The 15,139-nt window shown below is 39.8% G+C and overlaps 1 protein-coding gene across 3 annotated transcripts in view; it reads left to right on the forward strand.

The window, feature by feature from the left end:
• Positions 1–14,149, forward strand: part of IPO11 (importin 11) — a 238,648-nt gene extending 224,499 nt beyond the window's left edge. For 2 of the 3 annotated variants that reach the window (XM_025389458.1, XM_025389457.1), the window contains exon 30: positions 12,711–14,149. In XM_025389458.1, the coding sequence (XP_025245243.1) occupies positions 12,711–12,875 (165 nt within the window). In that variant the 3' untranslated portion in view covers positions 12,876–14,149. The remainder of the gene's footprint in view (positions 1–12,710) is intronic. The other variant, XM_025389459.1, reaches the window with a different exon arrangement.
• The last annotated feature ends 990 nt before the right edge of the window (positions 14,150–15,139 follow it).

The raw sequence follows: 15,139 nt of genomic DNA on the forward strand, positions 1-15,139 counted from the left end.
TGTAACCTCTTCTGTTACTTTACTATACTCTTGTTCCTCCTCGTTATCAGTGTGAAAAAGTTCCAAGGCTGGAACGAACCAGACCCCAAACCTGTCCCATTGTTACCCTGATGCTTCCAAGCTCCCCTTCTTACTCACCATGGGGATTGCTTTGAGAGTACTCGGGTGTCCTCCAGCTAGTTTTCCATTCCAGCCATCACTTGGCGATCCTTCCACCTGGATTCGAGCCCCCACGAATGGACACCACTTGCTGAGACCAGCTCGGTCAGGGAGACCCTAACCCAGTGGCGCTAGAGGAATTAAAGACACACACACAGAAATACAGAGGTGTGAAGTGGGTAATCAGGGGTCTCACAGCCTTCAGAGCTGAGAGCCTCGAACAGAGGTTTACCCACATATTTATTAACAGCAAACCAGTCATTAGCATTGTTTCTATAGATATTAAATTAACTCATAGTATCCCTTATGGGAAACGAAGGGAGGGGCTTGGTTCACTGCAGTAGGAACACACCCTTAAGACACAGATCGCTTATGCTAATTGTTTGTGGCTTAACAATGCCTTTAAGCGGTTTTCCGCCCTGTGCAGGCCAGGTGGATTGGGGTTTATATAGGTACAGGATAGCGGGGTGTAGTGGGCCATACGGAAACTTTTGGGCATGAAAACAGGAGTGCCTGTTCCCATTTAGGGCGTCCAGTTTCCAGGCTTGAGGGTGGGGGCCTTTGCTGGGAAACCGCCCTCTTCTACCCAGTATTTCCCTGTTTCCTGTCTGTATCAGAACAACCCCCCCCCCAAAAAGAATTATCTACCCAATGTTTGATGGTGCCACGTTTGAGAAACCCTGAATTTAAGCCACTCATGTTTTGTTGGTGTAGTTTTGTTTGAGTTTAGATTTTGCAAGTATAATTATCTTGTTTCACTGAGCAGCGGGTAGTTGTAGGAGTACCATTCAAGAAGTATTTATTAGGTGCATACCACGTGCCAAAAGAGCAAATGGCTTATAGAGGGCCTTGTATGCCATAAGTGTAGCAGGCAGAATAATCTCTCTCATCCCCCAAGGATGTGCATGTCCTAATCCCTGGAACCTGTGAATATGTTTCATGTATCAAAGAACAAAGTTTCAACAAAGTAAGTTTCAAAGATTTAATTAGTTTTTATTAGTGATTCATGAATCAGGCAGCATCCAGTCTGCAAAATAGATAGGCGCTCTGAGGAGGTGGTGGAAGAGTTGGTTTTTGTAAGGGAACTTGAGCAGGGACAAGTAAACAGCATAGTACAAACAGTGGATTGGTTAACATTTGGTTACTTTCCTTGGATGGGCTAAGGGAAAGGGTGCTTCATTATCATGCTATCTCAGGTTTACTGGGCCCCTTTCGATTGGTTACTGTGAATCCCATTTTTAGAAAACTGGTCTGTTTTGAAATTTAGTTTGATTACATGGCATCTAGCACAAGTGACTCCATTCTGGTTATTTAACACATGACAAAATGGAATTTGCTGATCAAAGATAGGTACATTTGGATTATCTTGATAGGTACATGTGTCATGACAGGTCATTAAAAGTGGAAGATGGGTGGAAGGGGAAGGGGGTGGCAGTGGTGCAGAACAGAGAGGAGGAGGAGCCAGAACAGAAAACAGAGAGAACATATTTCTGTTACTGAGGCCCAAGGACAGCTAACTGGCTATGTGGATGTATCTATTTAATGGCATCATCATTCACTGAGTGGAAGCAGTTAATCTGTAGGTAGCCAAATGCTGATGGGCGGGGTGGGCAGGAGGAGAAGGTTGAGATCCTGTAGTAGGAAAATGCCAGGAAGTTTTCTTAGATGTGGCTAAGCACAATCTCAAATATTTTCTTGCCAAAAGTTTTCTACTGTTTCTGAAAATTCCTCAGTAAATCAAAATATAAACAAATAACTTTTAGAAATATGTATACATCTGATCTGTGATAATAAAAACCAGTGAGATGGCTGGGTACAGTGGCTCACACCTGTAATCTCAGCACTTTGGGAGGCCGAGGCGGGTGGATCACTTGAGACCAGCCTGGCTAACATGGCGTGACCCCATCTATACTAAAAACACAAAAATCAGCTAGGCGTGTGCCATGCCCCTGTAGTCCCTGCTACTCAGGAGGCTGAGGCACGAGAATCGCTTGAACCTGGGAGGCAGAGGTTGCAGTGAGCCAAGGTTGCGCCACTGTACTCCAGCCTGGGCCACAGAGTGAGACTCTGACTCGGACAAAAAAAAAAAAAAAAAATCAGTGACAGAACAGGATCTGCTTTAGAAAAATTAGCTTCATAGTCAAACTTGGTTTATTAAACAATTTTGCTCTGTCACCAGATGGTCAAGATGGAAAGTTTTTAGCCCCTTATTCATCTCCATCACATTTTATCTTTTTTTTTTTTTTTTTTTTTTGGAGAGGGAGTCGCTCTGTCGCCCAGGCTGGAATGCAGTGGCGCGATCTCAGCTCACTGCAAGCTCCGCCTCCCGGGTTCACGCCATTCTCCTGCCTCAGCCTCCCGAGTAGCTGGGACTACAGGCGCTGCCACCACGCCCGGCTAGTTTTTTGTATTTTTAGTAGAGACGGGGTTTCACCATGTTAGCCAGGATGGTCTCGATCTCCTGACCTCGTGATCCGCCCGCCTTGGCCTCCCAAAGTGCTGGGATTACAGGCGTGAGCCACCGTGCCTGGCACATTTTATCATTTTTATAAATTATTGATATACCATTTGATGAAATCAAATTTTTGAAAGAGATTGAGGACACTGACTGACTCATTATTAAACTTTCTTGTCTTTAAAGGTTCTCATTCAACATTTCCTCTTTATAGCACCTGCACTTTTCAGTCCTTCACCTGATAGCTTGACCTTGTTGAGCATTTTTACCAAGAGACTTGAGATTCTCCTAAGATTTGCTCAGTGATCTTGCTTCTTGGAACCACAAAGGCAATTGGAACAATAAGGAGCTATAAGGGAGCAGCTGTGTCCTATAGATGTTCATACTTGTTCAGATTTCTCAGTCCCTGTAATAAAAGTGTAGATGGAAATAAATGATATTCAGAAAACTCAGCATATCCATGACATTTAGATTTCAAATAGAAATCTCATCTGATTTTTCCTCCACAGTTTACCTCTTTCCATTCTCTGAATCACCTGGTGTCGACATATAATAGGAACAATGTATTAATTCACATATTTGGTTTTGTAGTATATTCTCTCCCATAGTGGACAAACAGGAATATTAATTATATTTCTGAGAGGGAAGTAATAGAACTAAAGGCATTGCTGGATAGTGGCACTTTTAGATCTCTAGCAATCTGTTATTTTCTAATTTTGTAACATTGATGTGCATAGCACACCCCTAAATATTCTGTTACGCTTTATTATGTAGTCATTTTACTTTAATGACAATAAGATGAATGGAAAGAAAACAATTCCCTATTATTTAATTTAGTTATATATTAAAGTTGATTTTTTTTTTTTTTTTTTTTTTGAGACTGAGTCTGGCTCTGTCGCCCAGGCTGGAGTGCAGTGGCCGGATCTCAGCTCACTGCAAGCTCCGCCTCCCGGGTTCACGCCATTCTCCTGCCTCAGCCTCCCGAGTAGCTGGGACCACAGGCGCCCGCCACTTCGCCCGGCTAGTTTTTTGTATTTTTTAGTAGAGACGGGGTTTCACCGTGTTAGCCAGGATGGTCTCGATCTCCTGACCTCGTGATCCGCCCGTCTCGGCCTCCCAAAGTGCTGGGATTACAGGCTTGAGCCACCGCGCCCGGCCTAAAGTTGATTTTTTTTAATGTAAAGAGATCACCCCATCGCTAGAAATTGAATAGAGATAGTCCTAAATTGCACTGCCAAAATTGACTTACAAGTAGAAATGCTTTTATAAAACATATAAGAAATTATCTCAAAAAGCAACATACTTTTTTATAGGATTCTGAAAATACATGTAAGATTATAACATTTTTATTGGTACAAAATTTATCTTATTTTCCTACACATTTTCTTTTTTTTGTGATAGCAAGTCTTCCCCACAGCCTTCTGTATAAACTGATGCTAAGCATAGCGTATGGTAGTCTTGTGAGCCTATGTTTAGTTGAACTTAAGATGATCTAGTATGTGTATAGTGACAGATCTGAATAATATCAGGAAACTTAATATCTGTATATATAAATATTCATGAAACATTTACAAAAACTGAGCACATTCTAGGCTAACAAAGAAAATCCCTAATTTCTCAGAGTAGAAATAGTACAGGTTAAATTATCTGACCACATTAAAGTAAAACCAGATATTACACAAAGGTTGAGAGAAATATTGGTTTCATAAAGTTTTTTAAACAGTATTTTAAAGGGGAAGCTTGAAATTTTGAAGTAGATGATATACAGCTTTGAGATTGTTACACATAAAAACGTGTGAACACGATTATTCCTAGCCTTAAGTAATTTTATTATTATACAAGAAAAAATGAAAATAAATGAACTCTACTGATGTCAAGATGTGAAAAAAAGGAAAAATAGAAGACATTATAAAAAATCAGCCTTTGAAAAATAGAAGACAATAATTTTAAAAATTAGAAAGCAGAGAAGTACTAAAAATGATGAAAAAGTATTGTTTGCCTGTTTTTCTTTTTAAAATGCCCACAAAGTAGATAAACCTGGCCAATTTAATCAAGGGGTAGAATAATAAACATAAAATATTAGGGATAAGAAGGCATATAGTATGGCTTGAGGTATTATACATGCGAGTCTAGGCTAATCAATGGAAAAATCTTTTCAGAACAGTTTTCCCCCATATTAATTTTGCAAAAAGAAAAATCACTTAGGACCAGATAGAAATAGATTTGTAACCATGGAAGAAGTGTTTTTAATTGCCTTCTTGCCCGCAAAAGTCCCTCCTCTCAAATGTTTCTTGCTTGCTCGTTGCAAGTGGTTTTAACAGAATGTACTATCAGTCTTTTTTTTAATGTAGTTTAATTCATTTAATATTACTAATGACAGGCCAGGCTGGGTGGCTCATGCCTGTAATGGCAGCATTTTGGGAGGCCAAGACAGACAGGTGGATCACTTGAGGTCAGGAGTTCAGACCAGCCTGGCCAACATGGTGAAACCCTGCTTCTACAGAAAATGCAAAAATTAGCCAGGCATGGTATTGCATGCCTGTAATCCCAGCCTCTTGAATGGCTGAGGCAGAAGAATTGCTTGAACCCAGGAGGCAGAGGCTGTAGTGAGCCGAGATCGCACCACTGCACTCCAGCCTGGGGGACAGAATGAGACCCTGTTTGTAAAATGAAAAAGTACTAATGACATTCTTTTAGCAACAGCTTGTCTTTCCACCCTTTTTCTTCTTTTGTTCTTCCCTCCCTCCCTCCCTTCCTTTCTTTGTATCCAGTTTTAAGGAATACATCATTCTATGCTAGTTCAGCTATTCTAGAACCTAGAAAAAAGAATAAAACAAAAGTGTAGATGGCTTTTTAAAATAAAAATAGATACAGAAATGTAAATTACTATCAGCAAATTTAATCTAACATTAAATTTAGCATTTATTCCTGGTAAAATTTCTTATTGAAATAGGAATAGAATATTATGTCTTTACCATGCTAAAATATCTATTTGAAACTGTGCACAAACATACCACTGGATAGTGAATATTCTAAATGCCAGGAAATGCTGTCTTCTATAACAGACCTCTGGAATCTCAAAGTAATAGTTTATTGCCCAGGAAAAACATAAGAGAGGGAGGAGCAGGAGTGGGTCTTGAAATCGGAAGTCTTTGAGGGATGATCCTGTCAACAAAGAGTCATACTCTGTAAAATATTTAAAGAGATTTATTCTGAGCCAAATATGAGTTACCATGGCCTGTGACACAGCCCTCAGGAGATCTGAGAACATGTGCCCAAGGTGGTTGGGGTACATCTTGGTTTTATACATTTTAGGCAGACATGAGACTTCAATCAAATACATTTAAGAAATACAGGGCTGGGCAAGGTGGCTCACGCCTGTAATCCCAGCACTTTGGGAGGCAGAGGAGGGCGGGTCATGAGGTCAGGAGATCAAGACCATCCTGGCTAACACGGTGAAACCCTGTCTCTCTTAAAAATATAAAAAATTAGCTGGGTGAGGTGGTGGGCGCCTGTAGTCCCAGCTACTTGGGAGGTTGAGGCAGGAGAATGGTGTGAACCTGGGAGGCGGAGCTTGCAGTGAGCCGAGATTGCGCCACTGCACTTCAGCCTGGATGACAGAGCAAGACTCTGTCAAAAAAAAAAAAAAAAGAAAGAAATAGATTGGTTTGGTCCAGAAAGGTGAGACAAAATGTGGAGGCAGGAGGCTTCCAGATTATTGGTAGATTTTTTTCTGGTTGAGTTTTTCTGAAGACCTGGGGTCAATAGAAAGGAAATGTCTGGGTTGTGGATACCAAAGTTTTCTCATGCAGGTGAAGCCTCCAGGTAGTAGGCTTCAAAGAGAGTAAATTATAAATGTCTATTGTCAGACTTAATGTCTGTGTTGATTCTAATACTGGAGAGGTGTAATGAGGCACATCTGCTTACCATCATGGCCTGAAGTAGTCTTTCAGGTTAAATTTTAAGAGTGTCCTGGCCAAAGAGGAAGTCCCTTCAAATGGATGGTGGGTGGCGGGGGGGTGGGGGCTTATAATTTTATTTTTGGCTTGCAATCCGGACTTATTGAAATGCGTGGCTTTAACACATGGCTCGGTCTAGCTGGAAAACTGTAAAAAAGAATGAGTAGGAGTGGTTTAAGAGTTAGGTTGAATAATGGCACTTACCATTTCTGCTCACATTCCATTGGCTGGGAAATGTGGTCTGTGTGGCCTAGGAAGAAGAGTAAAGAGTTTGATGATGATGATACAATATTCTGTTATACAGAGTTTCTATCCGATGTAATGAGAAGAGAGTGGATGTAAGTTTTAAGTTTTGGCAAAGAAGAGACGAAATTCAGAAGTCATTGTATGATAATATTGTAGTAAAAACCAAGTTCTTGTCACATGGCCAGGAAGGATTAGGCTCGCAGACACTTTGAAGGGCGAAGGGGAACAGAATTTATTGGGCAAAATGGAAAAAAACTCAGCAAAGTGACGGGGTACCTGTTAACAGGCCCCCATCTCACAGATTGAATCCCAGGATACCTACCACACAGGAACAGGACAGGCCAGGCTCCTCCCCCTGCAAACGGGGCATGAATTTCCCAAGACTCCACCCAGTCCTCCCAGGGGGCAGGCTGGTTGGAGATTCTCCCAGGCCTGCAGTCCTGTTTTTCAGCCTTCAGGCTGTTTTAGGCTTGAAGGCGAGGTTTCAGCAGGAAGGAGAGTGGGGCCTTGGCTGCCCCCTGTCTCTGTCAGTAATTTAAGCCAGAAAAGTCCAAGAAGATCAACAGATCAACTATGAAGAGAATTTAATAAGTGATAATTATATGTAAATGTATGTTGCTGTTATATGCTAGCAATAACTAGTTAGGAAAAGTAGGCTAAATGAACGTCCTTTACAAATTTGAATCTTATTTACCCTGTGATTTGAGGAATCCTTTGGAATTCAGGAAATAAAAACGAAACTCAGAAGCACACTAAACTTTTGGACAGTGGAGGAGTCAAACAATGATTAAAAAAAAAAAATCATCAGCATTTCCTAGTACGCACACAGTAAAGTAAAACTCCCTCAAAATTGCCTCAGTGAGACTAAAAGAGAAAGGAAACTTGAAAGGTTTCTGGCAAGTAAGTAATGGTAAATGGGTTTGAGTTTAAAGAGCTTATAATTACTAGCTGAAGGGTTTTTGTTTTGTTTTTTTTAAAGTGTTAGGTGTTTTATTTAGCGTGTTGTCTGTATTCTTTTATGTTAATGCATATAGAAATACCTGTAGATGTTTTATTGTGTTTACTTGAGAGGTTAGGCCTCAAAACTCTTGGCCCACATTTTTCTGTAGCAATGTTTCTTATTTTTGGATGTATATCACAATCACTTGTGGAGCTTTTAAATATTCTAGAACCTGAAACTACTTAAAATCAGAATCACTAGGGGTAGGACTTAGACATCAGCATTTTTTAAAGTTCCCCAAATGATTCCCTTATGCTGCCAAGTGAAGAACTATTGTATAAAGATTTGTTGTGACATTGCTGAGGCTTCCCTTTCCTCCTTTATTCTTATTATTAATTTTAAATGAAATTATATATGTGAACGGCCTACCCTGTACCTAGCAGAAGCCTTGCTTGTGATTGGAGTTTAGTAAATGTGGATGTTGTATTTTGATTTCCATTTAATTGCTCTGAAGATCATTGCATACCGAAACGTGAAGAAATAAGCAGATGTTCTGTTGCTCAGATCTAGGCTTGAAATAATTACTTTGTCTGATTCCTTAAGTTGTGCATTACTCTCAAGTTTACTCTCAGAGATTTAAAGCACATTGCAATAAAGGCATACTAGAGTAAGAATGCCCAAGTAATAGTGGTCAAGGACTAATAGAAAGAAAAATAATTATGTCAGGAAACCTAGATTATAAGGTAATTGCTAAATTAGAATTTTAATTTGTTTACTGAGACATGTATATATATATGTATGTATGTACTGCCATTTTTATCTCATGAAGTCTAGGTCCCAGTGTTTCTAGACATAGCAATGTAAAATGTTCCTTTACTTATAAGCTGATCATTTAGAAATTGTATTCCAAGCTTCTCAAAGGACAGATTGGATTTCACAGTGGGTATAATTTGATGATTGAGTTTGTATTGCTGCGCCCTATTGATTAAGTTTGTTCTGGTTGGTATCTGCCAGACTCATACTCTTCATTAAGCCACAAAGTTAGGAGAGTTTACATCCAACAGATCTTAGAAACTTAGTTATTTTAGATATATTTCAGAAATTGACAGTTACCTGCAGCAAAACAATTAGAAGTCAGAAAAGAAGGGAATTTTGAAACCAAAGATATTTTAATTAAACTAAGGAATTTTTGAAGACCACATGGTTAAATACATTGTTGTAGATAAATTTTCCTTTAAGATTTTTTTGTTCTGTTATATACCTAGTGTATTTGTATGTCATCTACCAAGTTTCATGGAAAGGAAGCCTGAATATATTATTATTATTAAAAAATGTTCTGTTTCTAAGTGAGAAAAATTAAATTCAAGTTAGCAATTATTTAGTATTTTCCTAGGATGGAAAACACTTTAGCAAAATTCAGTAGGAAATTGTTACCAGAAAGGGGTCCTGATCCAGATCCCATGAGAGGGCTCTTGGATCTCACGCAAGAAAGAATTCGGGTTGAGTCCACAGAGTGAAGTGAAATGAAAGCAAGCTTATTAAGAAAGTAAAGGAATAAAGAATGGCTACTCCGTAGGCAGAGCAGCCCCAAAGGCTGCTTGCTTTCCCTTCCTTCCTTCCTTCCTCCCTTCCTCCCTTCCTTCCTTCCTCCCTCCCTCCCTTCCTTCCTTCTTCTCTTTCTCTCTTTCTCTCTTTTCTCTCTTTCTCTCTTTCTCTCTTTCTTTCTCTCTCTCTTTCTTTTTTCTTTTTTTTAGACGGAGTTTTGCTGTTGTTGCCCAGGCTAGAGTGCAGTGGCACAATCTCGGCTCACTGCAGCCTCCACCTCCCGAGTAGCTGGGATTACAGGCATGTGCCACCTATGGCCCCCTAATTTTTTGTATTTTTTTGGTAGAGACAGGGTTTCATTGTATCATGTGGGCCAGGCCGGTCTCAAACTCCTAACCTCAGGTGATCCACCTGCCTTGGCTTCCCAAAGTGCAGGGATTATAGGCGTGAGCCACCATGCCTGGCCTTTTATGGGTATTTCTTGATTATATGCTAAACAAAGGATGGATTGTTCATGAGATTTTTGGGGAAGGGGTAGTCAATTCTTGGAACTGTGGGTTCCTCCCCCTCTCCCCCCCTTTTTTTTTGTTTTGAAAAAACGGAGTTTTGCTCATGTTACCCAGGCTGGAGTGCAATGACATGATCTAGGCTCACCGCAACCTCCGCCTCCTGGGTTCAAGCGATTCTCCTGCTTCAGTCTCCCAAGTAGCTGGGATTACAGGCATGCTCCACCACACCCAGCTAATTTTGTATTTTTAGTAGAGATGGGGTTTCTCCGTGTTGGTCAGGCTGGTCTTGAACTCCTGACCTCAGTTGATCTGCCCTCTTCAGCCTCCCAAAGTGCTGGGATTACAGGCGTGAGCCATGGCACCCAGCCAGTACCTCCCCTTTTTAGACTATATAGGGTAACTTCTGGACATTGCCATGGCATTTGTAAATCGTCATGGTGCTGGTGGGATTGTCTTTTAGCATGCTAATGCATTATAATTAGCATGTAATGAGGAGTGAAGATGACCACAGGTCACTTTTGTGGCCATCTTGGTTTTGGGAAGTTTTAGTCAGCTTCTTTACCACAACCTGCCTTATCAGCTAGGTCTTTATGTCTCATATCTTGTGCTGAACTCCTATCTCATCCTGTGGCTTAGAATGTCTAACATCCTGGGAATGCAGCCCAGTAGGTCTCCGCCTTATTTTCTCCAGCTCCTATTCAAGATGGAGTTGCAGGCCAGGCGCTGTGGCTCACGCCTGTAATCCCAGCACTTTGGGAGGCCAAGGCGGACGGATCATGAGGTCAGGAGATCGAGACCATCGTGGCTAACACGGTGAAACCCCATCTCTAATAAAAATAAAAACAAATTAGTCATCTATGGTGGTGGGCACCTGTAGTCCCAGCTACTCCTGAGGCAGGAGAATGGCGTGAACCTGGGAGGCAGAGCTTGAGGTGAGCCGAGATTGTGCCACTGCACTCCAGCCTGGGCAACAGAGAGAGAGAGAGAGAGACTCCATCTCAAAAAAAAAAAAAAAAAAAAAAAGATGGAGTTGCACTGGTTCAAAGGCCTCTGACAAAATAACTTTACGGTAAGTAGTTTTTGAAAAATTATAATTGGACATATAGGCTTAAAAAGTGAATAATGACATGCCACATAACTTAAGGAAAATGAAAGATTTTGCTTCACTAAATTCTTGCTGGGTGAAATATCTTATTAATGTAGTGGCTATTAACGCTTCATTTATCTGGTGTTACCCCAGAGTCAGGAATTCTGGGTAATTATCTCTTGCTAATAACTGAAGCCTCTGAAGATTCCTAATTTTATCTTACCCATTTCAATGGAAATATTTCTTGAATGATCACATACTTTCTTAGAAGGCAAGAGCGTGTGGAAGTAATGGAAAGAGAACAAAACCAGGAATTTTCCAATCTGTATTCTAGTTCTGATGAAGTCATTAACTTGAGAATAACTAACCTTGAATGTCATTCAGAGCTTGGAGACGTCAGCTTTTATCTCAAAATTGAACACAGGCCTAGCTGTTTAGAAATTGTATGATTAGACACTTGTATAAGCTAAGACATAAGATGAGATGTCAGTTGTAGAGCGGTTTGTCCTCATACCAGATGGCCACAGAGGTGTATGCTTTTCTAATTGCTGAGTCCATTTTTTAGAATAATCTTCTTAATTTGGAATAATTTTAGGTTTACAGAAAAGTAACGAAAATAGTACAAAGGGTTCTCATGTGCCTCTCACCCAGTTTCTCCTAATGTTAACATTGTATGTTATATTTTTCTTCTTCTTTTTTTTTTTTTGAGACGGAATCTTGCTCTGTCGCTCTGTTGCCCAGGCTGGAGTGCAATGGCGCGATCTCGGCTCACTGCAACCTCCACATCCCGGATTTAGGCGATTCTTCTGCTTCAGCCTCCCAGGTAGCTGGGACTACAGGCATGCACCACCACGCCAGGCTAATTTTTGTATTTTTGGTAGAGACGGGGTTTCACCATATTGGCAGGCTGTTCTCAAACTCCTGACCTTATGATCTGCCCACCTCAGCCTCCTAAAGTGCTGGGATTACAGGCATGAGCCACCGGGCCCAGCCCTGCATTTTTCAAATATACATGGTACATTTATCGAAACTAAGAAACCAACATCGGTGCATTATTATTAACTAAACTCCAGACTTTTATTTAGATTTTACCAGTTTTTCTGGTAACACTCTTAGTTCCAGGATTCAATCCGGTATATCACACATTGCATTTAGCCTGGGTCCAGGTGTGTTTTATGTATATGTATGTATGTGCATGCCACAGGGATAGAAGAAGCCGAAATATTTTCCTTTGTCATTGTTATCTTTAGGGAGTAGACTTATGGGTTATTTTTCATGAAATTATACTTCTTTTGTTTTCCAAATATCCCAGTGGGAGACGAGGAGTCCCTTTTTTTTTTTTCAGCCAGAAGCATATACAGGAATTTAAATAGTATTGCAATCCAGGGTAGGGCAAACCCTATCTCCTCTCTGGATCCTGAGGGCATCACTGGGTTGCCACAGTGGCCTACCCTGTCTTCCTAAGGAGAATGCTGGACAATTGTATTTAATGTTCTTCAGCATGTTCTGTTTCTTTTAGAATGCTTTCTACTAGGCTTTGATGCTTTAAATGAGTGAGTCCCCCAGCTCTTCAGAAATGGCTAATCAGAAAACATGTTCAGGGGGCCCGAGGGAACTGAAGTTAGACTAATTGAATGAAATTTTCTTTGACAGATTTTTCCACTGTGAGACTATTACAGAATCTGTGTAAGAAGAGAGGCAGAAGCAATTTTGTTACTGTGGAAGAGATTACAAAGAACTTGTAAATTGCAGGTAGGAGAGACTTGTTTTGCTTTTTTGACACAGTCTTGCTCCTCTCTGTATCCCACAGCTGGCCCTGAAGGACCCTGTTCATATGGTGTCACTGCAGCAGTTCATCTACGAGAAGCTCAAGGCACAGCAGGAGATGCTAGGAGAACAAGGTTTCCAGTCCCTCATGGAAACAGTGGACACGGAGATCGTCACCCAGCTACAGGAATTTTTGCAAGGATTCTAAGAGCACATGACATGTGGCTGCCTCGCCTTTCAGAAACAAGCTGAGTAACCTAGCCTGCTGTTTGTATGTGAGAGCCTGCTGAGATGAAGAAATCACTTCATGAAAATAAGCAAAGACCACACATTTTTTTTACTACAAAATGTAAAGGATAAATGTAAATCCTGCATAACTAAAATCACAAACCTATTCCTCAAAAGAATTTAATTTTATATTTATGGGGGGCCCTTTACTAAAAAGTACATGTAAAAGTACATTTGATGACAATAGCTGCTTAGTTTCCTGTTAAGAGAAGAAACTTTATCTTTTAATTATGTGCTCTTAACATTTGAAGATAAGAGTTAATGCCCGAGATGTTTTTCTGCAACCAAAATTCATTAAATTTGGCTGCCTTATCCTTTTTTTAAGCTAATGAAACTACAGGTTTGAAAACTGACAAAGCTGTTCAGATGATGCTATTAAAGAAATGTGTGTACTAAGCAAAAATGTATAATAGTGACAAATACACATTACCAAGCTTACCTTGCAAGGGAGTTATTTTCATCTAACATAGAAAGTGTGTTTCATCAGACAAATGCTTTTATTTTCATTCTAATAATTTGATACAGAAATTAGTAAAGGCATTTTTTTCTTTTCTTTTTTTTTTTCCCCAGTAAATACGTTGCGTCTACATTTGTAAGGCCTGTAAAAGTGAACGTGTGAGACTGCAGTACCACATGGGAGACCTCTAGTTATGGTTTGGTCCTAGTTCCTTTGTTACTCCTGTGAGCACCAAGAAGAACTGGGCGACTCCCAGTCCCACCTGTGCTGTGACAGTCCCACGTGGCTATGACAAACTGTTCAGTACTTACCCTTCTCAGGTTCCTCAGTGCAGGGGTGCATCAGGGCCTCAATAATAGGGGTATACCTGGGAGGATCCAGCAGTAATTCCCAGGGTACTAGGATTACTAGTATTCTGATGGAACTAGTCTTCCTTCCTTATTCCTCCAACATGTAGTACATAAAAAGGGGAAAAGGAGAAAAAAAAAAAGCCTTACTTTGTTTTACTTGCCATTGATTGTAAGGAAACTTTAAAGCATTTTTTAGGAAGTACTCAAAAGCAAGGTTGGAAAATGTTTTATCTTTCTATAGAAAGTTGGGTACAGTATGTAACTGCGGGAAACCCACTGCCCCTTTGTAAGCTGTGGAACCCAAAATGTATGGGAATATTTGATGTTTTCAGAAAGAGGAGGAAAATATGGTCCAAATTAAATTTTCCAAAGATACCTCACCTTGGACTGATTTGTCTGACTACTTTTCTTGCTCCCCCCCAAAAAATGAGTTCTTAAAAATTGCCCAATGACTTAGAAAGGGAGTTTTCTTTTATACTCTAGCTTGGATTCTGTGCTAGTAGGTATCAGTACTGCAGGTAGCAAATCCTAGTTACCCTTTTAATTTATCTTCATTTAAAGACAAAAAGCTCCTTTCAAGTGATATTTCTTTATCAGTATTACTAAGTCCTCAAGACTGATCCAAGAATTTCTTTTTGTTGACTCAATTATTTTCATTTGAAACACTAACCCATTAGTGTTATCAGAAATTCTCAAACATGCTCATTTTTTAGTTAAAGTACTCATCCTTCTAATTCCTGATAGATTTCATTATAGTGCCATCGCAAATATTACTGAAATAGCTACCTTGCAAAAGAAGTAAAAAGCTTATCTCAGGGAAAGAGTTTGCTTCATTTTTTAAACTCGTAAGTTTAAATAGGCTTGATAAATAGCTCAGAAAAATAATTCATGTATCTTGAATTTTTAAGTGCTCAATTAAGACATAAAATGTAATTATTGGTTTACAGAATTCTATTCATTAACAGAACTATATAACAAATATATTAAGTTTAAGACAAACAACTCAACCAGGCCTCTGGCCTCTGGTTGAACTGTGGCTCCTGAAACAAGGTAATGATCATTTATACTCCAAAAACATTCCTTTTCTATTTATTTTCTATTCCAAAGACTTCTCCCAACCCTCTCACAAAGGCCCATGTGACTAACAATGACATTTTAAAGCTTCCTTATGAGTTGGTCCCTCCTCTCTCTCCTACTAGTCATTTTAGAGAATCCACATTATTGCATACAGTTTTTAAAAAGATACAGTTTTTCTTGAAAAATCCTCACTTTAATCTTTATTTTACCCATTTCTTTATTCAGTTAGTATTTATTGAGTTACTGTTTCATGCCATAATGCTATGCTGCATTCTGAGATGAGAACAGAGTATCCACCTT

The sequence above is a fragment of the Theropithecus gelada genome, chromosome 6 (genome assembly GCF_003255815.1).
Source record: "Theropithecus gelada isolate Dixy chromosome 6, Tgel_1.0, whole genome shotgun sequence".
Classification (NCBI taxonomy): Eukaryota; Metazoa; Chordata; class Mammalia; order Primates; family Cercopithecidae; genus Theropithecus; species Theropithecus gelada.